Here is a 14,275-nt window from a genome sequence, read left to right on the forward strand (position 1 = left end):
TTCTTCTGCAGTCCTCAAGAATTTAACAAATGCCTACAAATTAAGTCATACTTTCACTACGTGCATGGGGCTTTAGAAGATGCTTAGTGCAAGGATATGCTTGTTGAATAACTTAACATTTCAACTACGTAACTTTGCAATTTAAGAGCCATTCCATGAAGTGCAGGCTTTGGAGAAGATATACAGAATGGTGTCTCCAAATATTTTATTTCATTACCTTAAGGCTGAAACTAGAGGGTACTATTTTTTAAAAGATACATGCCACTTCCATACAATGAAGAAGTGATACATTCAGACCAATGGATATATAATTAATTATTGATCTCAATCACCTACTACAAACTGGATGCATGAATAATAAAAATAGGACAATGTCATGTTCTGTCAGTATGCAACAGTTCCAATAGCCAGTGCTTCATTCCTATCACACTGTCAAATTTAAGATCTTAATTTTTCATGCAATTAAAAAAATATACTATCAAATACCAATAAACTTAAACTTGGGAAAAAACTCCTGATGTCTAACACTTGTAGATAATAAGGCCTTTAACTGAGTCCTACTTACCACAGACTAACTATGGCAGTTCTAGAGAACATGCAGGCAAACAATTCCACTGGTTCTAAAGAGAAGTGTCCATAAAGCAATTTCTCACAGTTTACTTCATTCAAAATTACAGGATTGCTCTTAATGTAGTTTTGCATGGAATTAACATCAATTAGCCGACGCCCAGCTACAAAAGGAAAATTTCATAAGAAAATCTTTACAGTGTGCTTAGAAAGTTATAAAAAGGCACTATGTAACTAGAGATAGGGAGAGAAGAGGAAGAGAAGCAAAAGGGAAAAGGAGAAAGGGAAGGAGGAAAGGAACCTCACAGTAATACAAACTGAACAATTGGAGCCGTTTGTGTATGCACAAAGTAACCAAGTGTAACTGAAGCTGTCAGGTAAACAAAAAGTAGGTTTACATCACTGCACTACTCGTGCAGCACATGCATTACTATGGGTGAGCTATAGCACAAGTACTCTGTTCAAATGAGAAATGCAGTTTTTATACTTCTGTCTCTATTCTTAGAAATAATGACAGAATAGGCTATCTTGGAAATGCTTCTGCAATCACTGGAAGGTCAAAAAAGTATGGAAGTTGGGATGAGACAAAAAAAAAAAGAAGCAGGTATCACCAAACAGGCATCTAAATTAGAAGAGTGGTATTTAAAAGCTGGTGATTTCTGTGACAGCTTCTTAAAGATGCACCTGTGGAGCTTTTTGTGCAGCTTTAAAAGTGATCATCACTGTATGGGGAAGCATTTGCAACCTACCCTCCGCCAGAGATGTACAGCTATGCTTCCTAAGGTGCACAGGAATCTCATGCAGTTGCATATTATTACTTTATTATGGAAACATGATAATACACACATAACTTAAATATTTTTTGTATTGAAAGAAATGCATGCAAAAAGGCAACAGTGAAAAATTCCCAGTTTAGCCCTTCTTGAATGTTTGGTTTTGTGATGCTGTTCCTGAAATTATATACTGCATCTAGAACTGAAAATCTACAAAAAATTTTAAAGGTTACTACAGAAAAGTATACACATTATGCAACATTTTCATTTCCTAATATCTGTGCACTTTACTTGACTACCTTTACTCTCTCTGATTTAGATAGAAGAACACAACAAAAGAAATATGTAGTCACTCTGCCTTTTGTTCTCTCACTGGGAAAACGAAATATTCTGTTTTTAACAATAACGTATTCTGCACAGCTATAAAGACTAAGGCATAGTTTGTAGAGAAGACATAACAAACTTAGAAACAATAAGGAGGCATTGCCCAGAATCCATTTTTACATCTGAAGATGTGTAAATTTTTAGTTAATTTCTCTTCTTTTCCCCAGTTTCCTCCTAATAAAATTAGTATTTTGAAACACATAAATATTTAAACCTACATAAACAAAACATCTCCTGTACTAAAGTATTCCAAATAGAAGTTTCTTCTAAATGATGAGTGCTAAAGATCACTGTTAATTCTAACACTGAAATATGAAAAAATCTGATAATGACCAAGTAGCAGCATAAAACCTTGCCTCCCCTCCCTGGTTTTTAATTTCTACTTGTCTTGCTTAAATTAAGCAGAGAAAGGGGGGTGGGATAGAGTGATATTAATTTTCAAATACAGAATTTGTGGTTTTCCATGGTCATATCCCTGTCAGTTATTTAACATTATATCAGCCAAATAAAAAGTTCACATCATCTCTGAAATACCATATCCAACAGTATATATGAAAATTACTTCTCTTTCAACTGTTGACTACATTAGTTTTGAAGCATTTTCTTCTCCACACATTCAGAGCAGTCTAGCTTCTTGTTCTCAGTTGCAAAAATGAAAACAAGAAACAGGATTATTTTAGACTCTAACCTGAAATGCTGCAGCCTCTGGCCTGCCCTTCAGCCCTTCCTCTGAAAAGGTCTCCAGGTGCAGTTTGGGTAGCTCCAGGGTGAAGTCATTCGTAGCTGCTGCAGTACACAGCAGCAAGGCCTGATCTCTGACCTGAAGGGAAAAAAACAGCATCAATGGTAATTCCCCTTCAGACACATTAACTGGGATGAACTGGGTCCCCTTGAGCCCACTGAGTGGACTTGCATTGATCGCTGGACCTGAAATCCATGAATAAATTTAGGACTAATTGATTTTTCGTTGCAAATAAATCTCTAATTCAGAGTGCTGGGAGAGAATGTTAAGAAGAAAAAGCATCTTCCCCTGGTCTGAAATGAGAAGAAAAGACACCAAGGGTTCTGTAGCCCAGCTGGCGTATATATTTCACAGATCTGTCGCCTGCAAAAACCTTGTAAGAAAAGAAACAGTAATTGTACTGTTGTACTGCAATTGTACTTCTAACTTAAGCAAATATGAGCTGTGAAATTAAAAAGTTCATGTGATCACATCAATGAGAAGCTGGCATGTGAGTTCTGTCTACTCTGGTATTAATCCTCCAGAATAAGGTTCATTTGGAAACAACTCAGTCAAAAGTCAAAATTAAATGAATAATCCACAAATAAAGCAAAACGAACTAACCTGCAGCTTTCCAATTAATAAGGGGGGGAGGGGGTGGGGAGCGGGAGGAAGAAAGAGCCGCTGCTTTTTGCGGGCTGGGTGCGGGAGGCACTCGGGCCCTGCGCGGGCTCCATGCCTTTGGCGCGGTTCCCCGGCTCGGCACAAAGCGCAGGCCGCCCCTGGCGGCGCGCGCCGTTGGTGTCGCAGTGCCACCTGCCGGCCGCGCGCGGCAGCGCCGCCCGCGCTTTTGTCCTCGGGCCCGGCGCGGCGGGAACGCCGGAGCGCTCCGGGCAGGGAGCGCCGCGCTGCCGGGCCCATCGCGACATGTCCGTGCGTCCGTCTGCCAGCGCGGACCCGCCGCCGCGCGGATTGAACGCGCGCCTTCCGCAGCCACACCACTTATGCTCACACGCCAAATGATGCCACACACCCAATTTTCATTCTATTTAGTACAAAATTTACAACGTCCGCCTCCTGGAGATGCCAGTAGTCAGATTATAGTCTAATACAGACGGATAGGCACACATACAAATATATGTTAGTACAAACGAATAGATTAAATCCATTCATTTGGCATACACTGCATCTGTTGAGTAGCAATAGTGAGTACTGCAAAAAAAAAAATTTACTGTTCTAATGACCTAATACACAGTCTAATACTAAAACATACACTAAATATATTCTAAAACATATACTGGATATATTCTAAATACATATAAATCAACAGATATACCATTTACTAAGTACTATTTTAATAAATGTCAGGGTTTTTTAGAGGCTGCCTTGCCCACAAGAATGCACTGAACATGAATTAAAACATAAATCTATTCATTTAAATCCCAGATTACTTTTCTGTAACCACTTACAAAATTAGATTCTTGTAAAATCTTGATTATGAGTGAACAGATTTCAAATAATAGCAGAGCCTTTGAAATCTGCTCTGATTGAAAGAAGCATGTGCAAATCTACTGATACAAAGAAGAAGAGATTTTATTTTATTCGTTCCTCTGTTCTGTGGGAATAGGGAGCCCTACATTTCCCAAGTTGACCTAAAGAATTCCTGTCAATACCTGTGGCTGCCAAACATATGCACTATGATGCAATTTTTATAACAGGAAAGGTCCTCTACACATTTTTTGCACACATAGTGCACTAGGTTCAGGATACACAGTCCTGTGGAACAAACACACTCTCTAGAGTGTTCTGTCAGCATGTGTAATTCTGGTCAGATGTTAACCTTGCTGAAGATAACAAAATACATTGCTTTAAATACACACACATGCACACACACACACACACCACACACACACACCTGATTTACATTTTTATAGCTTATATACACAGCAACTTTTCAGTGTCTTTGCTGCCAGTATGCACACAGATAAAAGAAAACATTAATGTGGATTAAGGTACTAAGAATTTATCAACATCAAACCACCAGTGTTTTGCCTTCTACCCTTCTGAACCGTAGTCAATAGATCTAAATATTTTACTGCACCCTGGCCAATTCATTGTTTGATGTTTAAAAACTCAAACAGAATCAAAGAAAATTTATTAAATTTCAGCCCCCAAATGAGATACTATTAGCTTTGAAAGTCAAGTTTAACTGCGATATTGATGATTCTCTTTTTTCTGTGACAAAATTCACAAGGGAAATCCCTATGTCAAAGTACAAAAGCAGATTGCTAATACTAGGGGGAAAAAAACAATGTATAAGCAATGTAGGTATAATATATACACAATACAGACAGTAGAAGTCCTTTTAACCCTATTAGTTTCAAACTCTCTATTTCAGTATTGGGGTCTGACACTCACTGAACAATAAAATACAAACCCCATTTTTAAAATGGCTGCATTGTGGTGTACAAATGCCATTAATACCACTGCATCAGAAAAGTATGCTTCTTAAAGAGAAGAAAATATTAAAAAATTTTGATATGAGGATTCACAATTAAAAAACAAACCAAATACTTTTTTGTGTTTGTAAGTACTTAGATTGCAGAGAGTACATCTCATTATCAGTATGCATACCGAGAAACTGAAAATGAATACAAACTTTTCCTTTTGCAAAATCCTCATGAGGGTCAGGAAAATTGTAAGAACAAAAGACTGGGTGTATGCTGTACAAATATACTATACTGTTTCACTAGAAGTGAAAACATTCCAAGCTGCCTACCTATTCAAGGACTGGAAAGCAATAATGGTCATGCCTGCATGGACTCATGTTGGAGAGACCAGATCTGTATGAAATCTTAGTAAAAAACTAATTTAATAACTTCTGTCTATTGGCTTTTTGAGATCCAGAAAGAAACAACAGGAATTGGGAAATTGTATTTATTTCCTCATTTTCTAATGCAGTAAAAACAGTACTCACATATAAACTTACATTACAGAACCATGAGGCAAAGATAAAATGGGTAATTTAATTTCTTTTTTAAAAGAGGGTATTTTTGGAAGCTCAACAGGCAAAAGAACAATCCTATGCAGCTAATTTAAAATGAAATTTTTAGAGCTTTTTTGTATTTAATGACTTTTTTTTTTCTTACATATGAACTCTAAAGCAAGACCATTTTGTCCGAAAGGTCCCCTGAGGCTAGAGAGCTTTATGTTAAAATCTAAAACATCTAATCAGCTAATCAGGCTTATTGCAATGATGAAAAATGTCTAAAACCAGTTTCACTTCCCTATATTCTAAAATTATATAAATTTATATTTATCCATTGTTAGTGATTATCCATTGTTCATTTCTGATTTTCGTAAACATAATTTTATCTGAGATTGGGAAAAGTTTCAAGAGTGATTTTATACAGAGTATAGTTAAGTATCGTGACAGCATGCTTCTAAATATGATCATTACATTTTTCAGTTTAGACATATATAAATACTATATGAAAACAGGCAAAATCACAAATCCAACCTCTACTACAATACTCATAGCATTTTAAAATAAAGAAGAAGAGTGACTTATGACAGTGTTTAACTTTTTAATTAATTAGGAGAGCAACAAAGAAGACAACACTATAGCCACTCAATTTAAAATCAATAAAGTACTCATTAATTCAGATCAAAGCTGAAACTGAATAATAAACTGAAGTTACGTTATTGACTGAGCCAAGGTGTAGAATTTGATGGGCTAATTCTACATGTCCAAAAATGAACTTTAAAATTTTCTGCTGCTCTAGATAATAGTAGTTTTGTCTGCAGTCCACTCTGGTGCTTACATTGGTTTTTCTGTGCACATTTTGATGTGGTATATCCAGTTATGCCAATAGAGACATGATACTAAATGCTGGGAAGTTGTAAATGGTATTAGAATGTGCTCAGCCTTCCTAATGTTTTTTCCCAGTTGCTATCTGACTGGTACAACAAACCCAAGATTTTAGTTTTTATTTTGTTCCTAATTCAATGCTTTCTTATGGTGAAAATAAAATAAAATAATTTATGGATATAAACTTCACAATGTAAGCTATATATGAGAATATTTTATAATTTCAAAGTTCACTAACTCTACATTATAAATACTTATTTTTACACTTATTTTTCTTTTCTACTACTTTTTAAATAGCATATTATCTGCAATTTAAAGAGCAGAACAAGATCTACTGTGATTTGCTGATAAGCAAATGGAAAATAGTGATTTAATCTGTTTGTCTAAGATCACCATATTGCTGATACAACTGCAAAAACAGAAATCATTCTAAGATTACAAGCAAAATGGTTTCTACCACACTGCTATGTGCTCTGCATGTGACATACAACAGATAAAAATGAGTTTGGAACTTTTTAAGTAAAACAAAGCAGTTTGAATGCAAATCTTAGTCTTAACCACAGTCTTGCAAGTCTGTGTCTGATTTAGCTGCATAGTGTCCGTACCTCCAGGGCAGCATGTTGAGGGGGGCCATATTACACAGGTTTAAAACATGCACACGTACTCACAGTCCTTTGCCAAGGGAAGCATTTTAACAGAAATAAGTTACATAGTAACTGCTTTGAATGGGCAAGTATTTGTTATAGTGTTATACAAATGATTATAGAACTAAGAAGAATAATATTTTATACATTGTTGGATAGAATTAAACCTTCATGAACACTTCTTTTTTTTTTCACATTTAATATGAGTAGCTAAAGTTTTCTTACCCCATATTAAAAATATAAATTAATATACAGGAGGAAGTTCCCCCAACAATAATACTGAATAGTCTTGATAACAGTAGTTCTTCAAGTAAGTTGCTGATACAGATTATTTTCCTCAGGATACATTCTAATATTTGGGGCTCTCTAGAAAACCTAAAAAAGTGATCAATCTAAGTGTGATCCATTTAATGGAATACAGACCCCAAATTATTTGCTGCAGGATTTGGCACAAGTAATATCCAAAGAAGTACCTCCCACAGCACCCTGTCAGATCATAGAGTAAATCTGTTAATATTGGTTGCTGTTAATACCAGTCTGAGCCTGCTCTGAAAGTAAGGAAATTACTACAAAAAGTGTATATTCATCTTATCGAATGAGGGCCTATATAATTTCAGATACAATATTTTCCATCAGGATGTTTCAGCAACCAAGGATCACTCCAGAAGTCAAAAGATTGCCTGTGACAAGTCTGTGACAAGACTGCGTATCTTAAACTGAAGGCACTTTAAATCAAGCACCTAAAAACTGGGAAATTATAGACACAATTAGAGAGACAATGAGGTGCGGGATGGTATTTGGAACCAAATTTGTCAATTGAACTGCAAAAACACCGCATCAAACCTTTATTTTTTTTTTCCCCGAGAGGGATAAAAACCAAACTACACCAAATCACAATATATTTTGCTCAGACAAGAGTGTCTTATAGGACAGAAGGGGAAACAGTTTAATGGATACTTGTTACATGGCCATCACAGTTAGGTTTGAGTCATCATTAAAAGCCATCAGATCATTGCACATTCATTCATCAAAAGAAATATGTCCTCAAGTCCAGGGGTCTGACTTCTGTTGATAGTGGAGGTTTAAATAGCATTTTGATATACCTTACTGTAGGTGGCCATACATTATCGCAATTAGTTATACCGAATATTTACCTCAATAGAATAACTACTGAAAATCTCCGTATTAGCATACTGATTCAGTGACTGTGCTTTCTGATTACTGCCATACAAATTTGTATTTAATTACAAAACAAGCCATTTCACAGGTGCTTTCTAAGAGAGCATTAATTACTGAATAACAGTGTTTGTGTAAAGGAGATATATCTCATAAAACTGATGTTTTGGGTGTGCTTGACATTTTTTTTTTCTTTTTTTTCTTCCCTTCAGGACTAGTCAAGATTATGGAAATTAATTTGCAGAGCAGACTACCATCCGAGACTTACCTATCAGATTAATTCAAGCTTTCTGATATTACTACATACACACACTGCATGGTCAGTTGAATAAGATATTAATTTGATCCACAGTTGGTTTTTTGCAAATGTTGACCACGGCACCTAAGCTTCTCTATAGCTGCAAGATGTGCACTACAATACATCCCCTATGAAAAGGTTTCAGTGACCTTGGGCTGAAAATGAACCTATGTCGGGAGAAAATAACCATTAATGTAGTCAATAATTCCACAATTCTCAAAACAAGGATTTCTCTTTACTGAAGGCAAATTATATATAAGTATTCAGCCTTTTAAAAAACCCAAAACAAACAAACAAACAAAAATCCAAAAAACCCACCTCCACCTACAAAAAAAAAAACCCAAACAAACAATCTACCCAAAATAAAATCAAAAAAATCACCTTAAAACCAACAAAGAAAACCAAAATATAGAAACAAATATATCCTGAAATTAGTTACTTAGATACATCCAAACTGAAAACAGTTAAGCACATGGATATGACATTCGATAATGTCTTATCTTTACTTTGTGAAGGTTTTTAAATCCCTCTTGAGCTGGAGTACCATTTTTAGCTTGGCTAGGTCAGAATGACACTGAACAATATGAGTGATGACACACTAGACAGCTATATGGACAGGGTTGTCATCAGCAAGCCAGCTGTGCTAACACCTGTATGTCCTGCACAACTGATCTTTAGGAACACGGATCAAGAAAGTCAGATTGCTAGGAGGGGAAACAAAAGTCATTCATCAAACACTGAAATTAAGAAGCGCTCATTTGAGATGCAGGAGGAGAAAAAGTAATATTTTTATTGCACTTTTTTCTTATTACAGAGAAATAATAGCTGGTTTTCTACTGCAAACTTCTTACAGAAATTGTTTAGAATTTTAACAACCTAATTGGGTTTTCTTGGTAATTTTTTTGCCTGTACACATACTCACTGTTTCAATAGGCTTGTGATAGGGCCAGTTGAGAACAACCCAGGACCACAGTGATGGACAGACTTTGAGCACACATATAAAGCAGGTTTCACAGTTAATATTCATGTGTCTAACACACAGATAAACCATCTTGGGAGTGTTGTTAGGTTAGGCAAAAAAGAATTGAGATCTCTAAAATGAGGGCTTTTAAATCATTATTGAGATAACTAAATAATATGATGGACTATAAATCCCAGTTTACTGAGAGAAATGTGGCTGATCAGTATACCTGAATGTGTCAGGTCATATCTACTGCAGTCTGACAGGGACAGCTAACTTAAGTCTCATAAGTGTTTTCTTCTTCCAGGACCTGATCAATTTGTGGTCTCATTGCTGCAACTAACAATTATTGCCACTTACACTTGAGTGTTTTTTCCGATGTAGTCACTTGTATATGGACTTAAACCTATTGCAAATTAATTCCTTGCAGTCCATAAAACTGTCATCATAAGGAAATGCATTTGATTACTATGGACCACATCAGAAATAACAACCTACTGCTACAACCTTACTAATTCTCAAGTATTCAATGGCCTCACCCCATCTCCAACTGCATTATATAACTATATTATATGTGCTGTATTATAAAAACCCAAACCATTAAATTAAATAAAGAAATATAGTTCTGTCTTTGTATTTTAAAAAAATATATTATGGGATGGATGATACAGTGTTCATATTTTTTTCAATGACAGAGTCATGGGACCCAGATCTCATAAGCAGTTTAGGGGCATTTCAGAGGAGACAACAGGGGTCGCAGTGAGGCAATGAAACACAACAGTGGATGGATTTCAAGGCATGACTGCTGACACGTCTGCATGGAAGTTGTTCTGCTAGCTAGCATATGAACCTTTCAATCAGCAGAAATGAAGTGCACTACAGAAGTGGACAAAGAATAATTCTTCTCTCCAAGTGCCAGAAGGAAAGGAGCACACTGGATAGGTGCTTTGATCACTTTGGGATCTCACTGGTGTGCTGGTGTGTCCCAAAGTGTCAGAATGCGTAGGTTGCTAACTCTGGTATTGGGAAAAACAGTGAGCAGGTTGTATTTGATTAACCTGCTAAAACAGCCAAATCCTAAGCAGCCAGGACAGACTATGATAGACTAAACTTGTCAAGATTTTGATAGTTAAGAGTACAAGGAAAAACAAAAAATTTTCTGTCACTTTGAAGAGTGGCTCACTAGAATGACTTCTCATGGTGGTGTATAGCACAGGCTATATGTAGAGAATAGAGATTTAGGCAGGCTGAAAAGGAGGCAGCTATAGCAGTGTACCAGGTGCAGTCTCTGTGAGGACGGATGTGTGCAGGACAAAGTGGGTTCTAGACACCTCTGGTTCCCGACCCACCACAGGTCACAGCTAAGCCCCACAGCTCTGCTGGCAGCCCCTCTGTGAAAATGAATTTAAGAATGAGAAAAACCCATCACACAGGGAGAGAAGGAGGGAACAAAAATACTGAATATCTAAGTCAGAAAAGAAGTGAAGCAGAAACACTTAAGGCACTGGATTAGGTATTTCCTCATAGCACAGAGAGAGGGCTGTGTTGGGGCATATCCACACCATATTCCATGACAGATCCCCTTCCAGAGGAGGTCGAGAAAATCCTTCAGGATAGTTCCTGAAGGAATTAATATCCATGGAGAGTCCATGCCGAAACAGATATTCTTGAAAGATGGCAGCCCACATGGAGAGCCCACAGTGATGCAGGGAAACAGCATGAGGAGGTAGGAGCTGCAGAGAGGAGTGGGTGTGGACTGCCTGCAAACCCCTGTGCCTCACAGGATGAGCAGAGCAGTCACAAGTGAAGCTGAGATTAAAAGGCAGGGTAATGCTAATTTTGAAATTGTTTCTACCTCTCCAAATCTACTTCAAAAAACAAATTAAAATCGTTTTCCCAGGTCAGCTGTTTTACCTGTGATGATAACTACTATGCAATGTCTCTGTCTAGATCTCAACACATGAGCTTTCTCATCCTGTTTTGCCCCCCCGTCCTCTAGAGGAGGACTGAGAGACCATCTGGGTGGGCATCTGGCTTGCTGGCCAAGGCTAATCCAAAAAAGCACTCAAACTGAGAAGCAATACAAGGGGAAGCTGAAGATTTCAGCAGAGATAGTGTAAAATTATTTCTTCCTCTGATGGGATTACAGGATCACAGAATATTCTGAGCTGGAAGGGACCCACAAAGATCATGAAGTCCACTTTTAAATCACTGGCCCATACAAGGATTGCACCCACAACAGTGGCATTATTACCATAACTAATAGATGATTAACTACACATTAAAGAATCTAGTAATGGAAATGAAGAGATTTAATATCTCTTACCTGTTTATACAAACAGAATATTAAGAAATCAAGAGGAAATTAATAATGGAACACAGTTTATCAGCAAGCATAACAAGGATTTATTTTATAACAAAAAATAACAACGTTTTGAGAGGAAAGTGTTTCGAGAAATAACTTATTTTTCATACTTAAAAACGGACTGCCCATGGGTTTTAAAATAAGACATGTTCTTAAATTATTTTTCTTTTTATTAGAAGACATTTTAAGAAAACTTTCTATGTTTGAACTTCAAGTAGATGGAATTTCCTTTCATCACTCTTTCAGTAAAATTTTATTTATTTCTGTTATCATTTTGCTACTACCTTCTGGTCATCTTCAGTATTTGAGAATAAAACTGAACCAAACCATAATCCTCTTGAGGTCTCTGTTTGTCCTTGGCAATATTCTGTTTTGATTTTTTTAGTTTGTTAAAACATTCACTTTGCATTTAGGTATTTGTCCATAATATTTAGATGGTATAAGATGAAGAAAGATCTCTTATATTATCAGGAAGTTTTGTGGAAATAATTCAGCTCCAGGCATAGGATAAAGATAGCTAATGTGACAAGACCCAGTGTAAGACAAAAAATAACTTTCTAAAGAACATCTTGTAATTTATGAAGGACAGGAAACTAGTTGCTAAAAATATTTTCTCTCTTAGCATATTCAGTGCTCAAGTTCTTCAATGGTTATGCTTCATAAATATTCACGAAGATTAAAAAGGTAGCTCCACAATGGTCTTGAAAGAATCATTCTGGGCACAAGCATGCCCAGGCACTTTTTGGCAAAGTCAAATGTATGATACTAGATGTTTCATCCACTCATAGTGCAGGGCAGAAAGTGGTGTAAATTATCTTTGGTCCAGGGGCATATTAGAAGCACACACAGAGATTGTTTCCCTTGGCTCCGATTTCTCCTGCTTTTGTTTGCAGAATGTTACACACCTATATACCCAAAGGCAGATGATCTAGTACCCACATTGTTGACTTCTGGAATACTTGAAGGGATAGAATATGGAGAGGAATGAGGCTAGTTTAATGGATCAGAATACACTGTCTTATCCTGAGTCTAACTAAGATTACTAAGGATGTCTGAAAAATCCCTCTGAGATCTATAGGTAAAAATTTAGCATTATGAATTAATAATACAGATCTTGAAGTGATACAGTGGAATTTTGTGGATATTTGCTGATGAATACATCAACACAGAAATATCAAAACCTTCAATTTCAAACTCCTGTAAGTAAAGCTGCAGTTACTCGTAGTACTTCAGTTGATTCTGAACTTTACCCATTTTCTTTTGATGTCTTTCTTAAAACAAAAGTAAATCCCAGAATTTCTAGTGGAGAAAGAAAGGCTTATGCTTCTTTTACTAGTACATAATCCATTTCTTATGTTCTGATTTTTTACTGGGTGAGAAACCCTTTAAGAACAACAGTGTAAACTTTATCATTTACACCTCAGCCATGTTCACTAATGCTAGGTAATTAGTTACCATTATGATGTAGGGTTTACATTTCAGATACTTCCCAAACAAAATCAATAATTTCCCTTTGTTCTTCTAGGAGAAATAGTATGTCAAATTTTGAATTATTCACAATCAATTTTTTTAGTTCCTGCTGAAAGGAACATCCTGACATTTCTAATTCTTATGTTTTCTTATTCTTTAGGTTGACAAACCAGAAAGGATAAATTAGTTTGCTACTCACTAACATGCTACAAGGGCTTAACAACTATGTACATCAAGAATTAAGAAACAATATGGTAACTAAATTTTTCAGAAGAAAGATGGCTGTTTCTCAAGCAAATCACTGCATCAGGTTAATCAGTACTAAGCATGTGGCCTTCTCTATAGCCTTTCCCCAAACACTTCAATCCTTGTGCACATAATGGCATTGCTTTCAAAACCAAAATGTAACCTTGCAATCCAGGACAATAAATTCTGAATGCCAAGGACATGTATCTCTTACTGCAAAACACAACACCTTCTGCATGACATGAGTTTTTATGCTTAAAGAAAGCCAGTATGAAAAAGGTGGGGGCAAAAAGCAAGATAGTTTCTACCAGCACAGTTTGCTGCAGCTAAACCACACAGTTTTAGGTTCTGTCACTTTCTTGAACATTAAAGGAAAGAAAGACTTGAAAAAAGTATCTGAAAATTAAATTAGTTTTGGTGAACACAGAAACTAAAATGAAGAATAGATTCCCATGTTGCTGTGAATTCAAGATGTGATAAGGGAAATTAACACTCCAAGGTAATAAAAACACTTATTTTGCTTTGTTTTTCTCTAGACTAAAAACAGTTCTAAAACAATCAACAACTAGAGCTACAGTTAAAACAGTCCTTTTGCCTAAATAATTAATATACAAGCTTTGTTGGACTTTCAAATAATGCTATACCACAGCAAAACTGTGCAAGTCAAAGAGAATACCTAAGATTACTACTGAATTTAAAAAATGCCATGAAAATATCATGAAAGTTTCTGACTACAGGTTACATCTTACTGTCTTTCCTTATGTTTTATCATGTATCAAAGACTAAAGTAGCATTCAGA

General features: G+C 36.2%; 1 protein-coding gene across 1 annotated transcript in view; it reads right to left on the reverse strand.

Annotated features, from left to right (window-relative positions):
• Nucleotides 1–14,275, reverse strand: part of CCDC171 (coiled-coil domain containing 171) — a 150,446-nt gene that overhangs the window by 40,254 nt on the left and 95,917 nt on the right. Inside the window, exon 22 of the mRNA XM_058823984.1 lies at nucleotides 2,413–2,544. Coding sequence (XP_058679967.1) covers nucleotides 2,413–2,544 — 132 coding nt within the window. The remainder of the gene's footprint in view (nucleotides 1–2,412; nucleotides 2,545–14,275) is intronic.

The sequence above is a fragment of the Ammospiza caudacuta genome, chromosome Z (assembly GCF_027887145.1).
Source record: "Ammospiza caudacuta isolate bAmmCau1 chromosome Z, bAmmCau1.pri, whole genome shotgun sequence".
NCBI lineage: Eukaryota > Metazoa > Chordata > Aves > Passeriformes > Passerellidae > Ammospiza > Ammospiza caudacuta.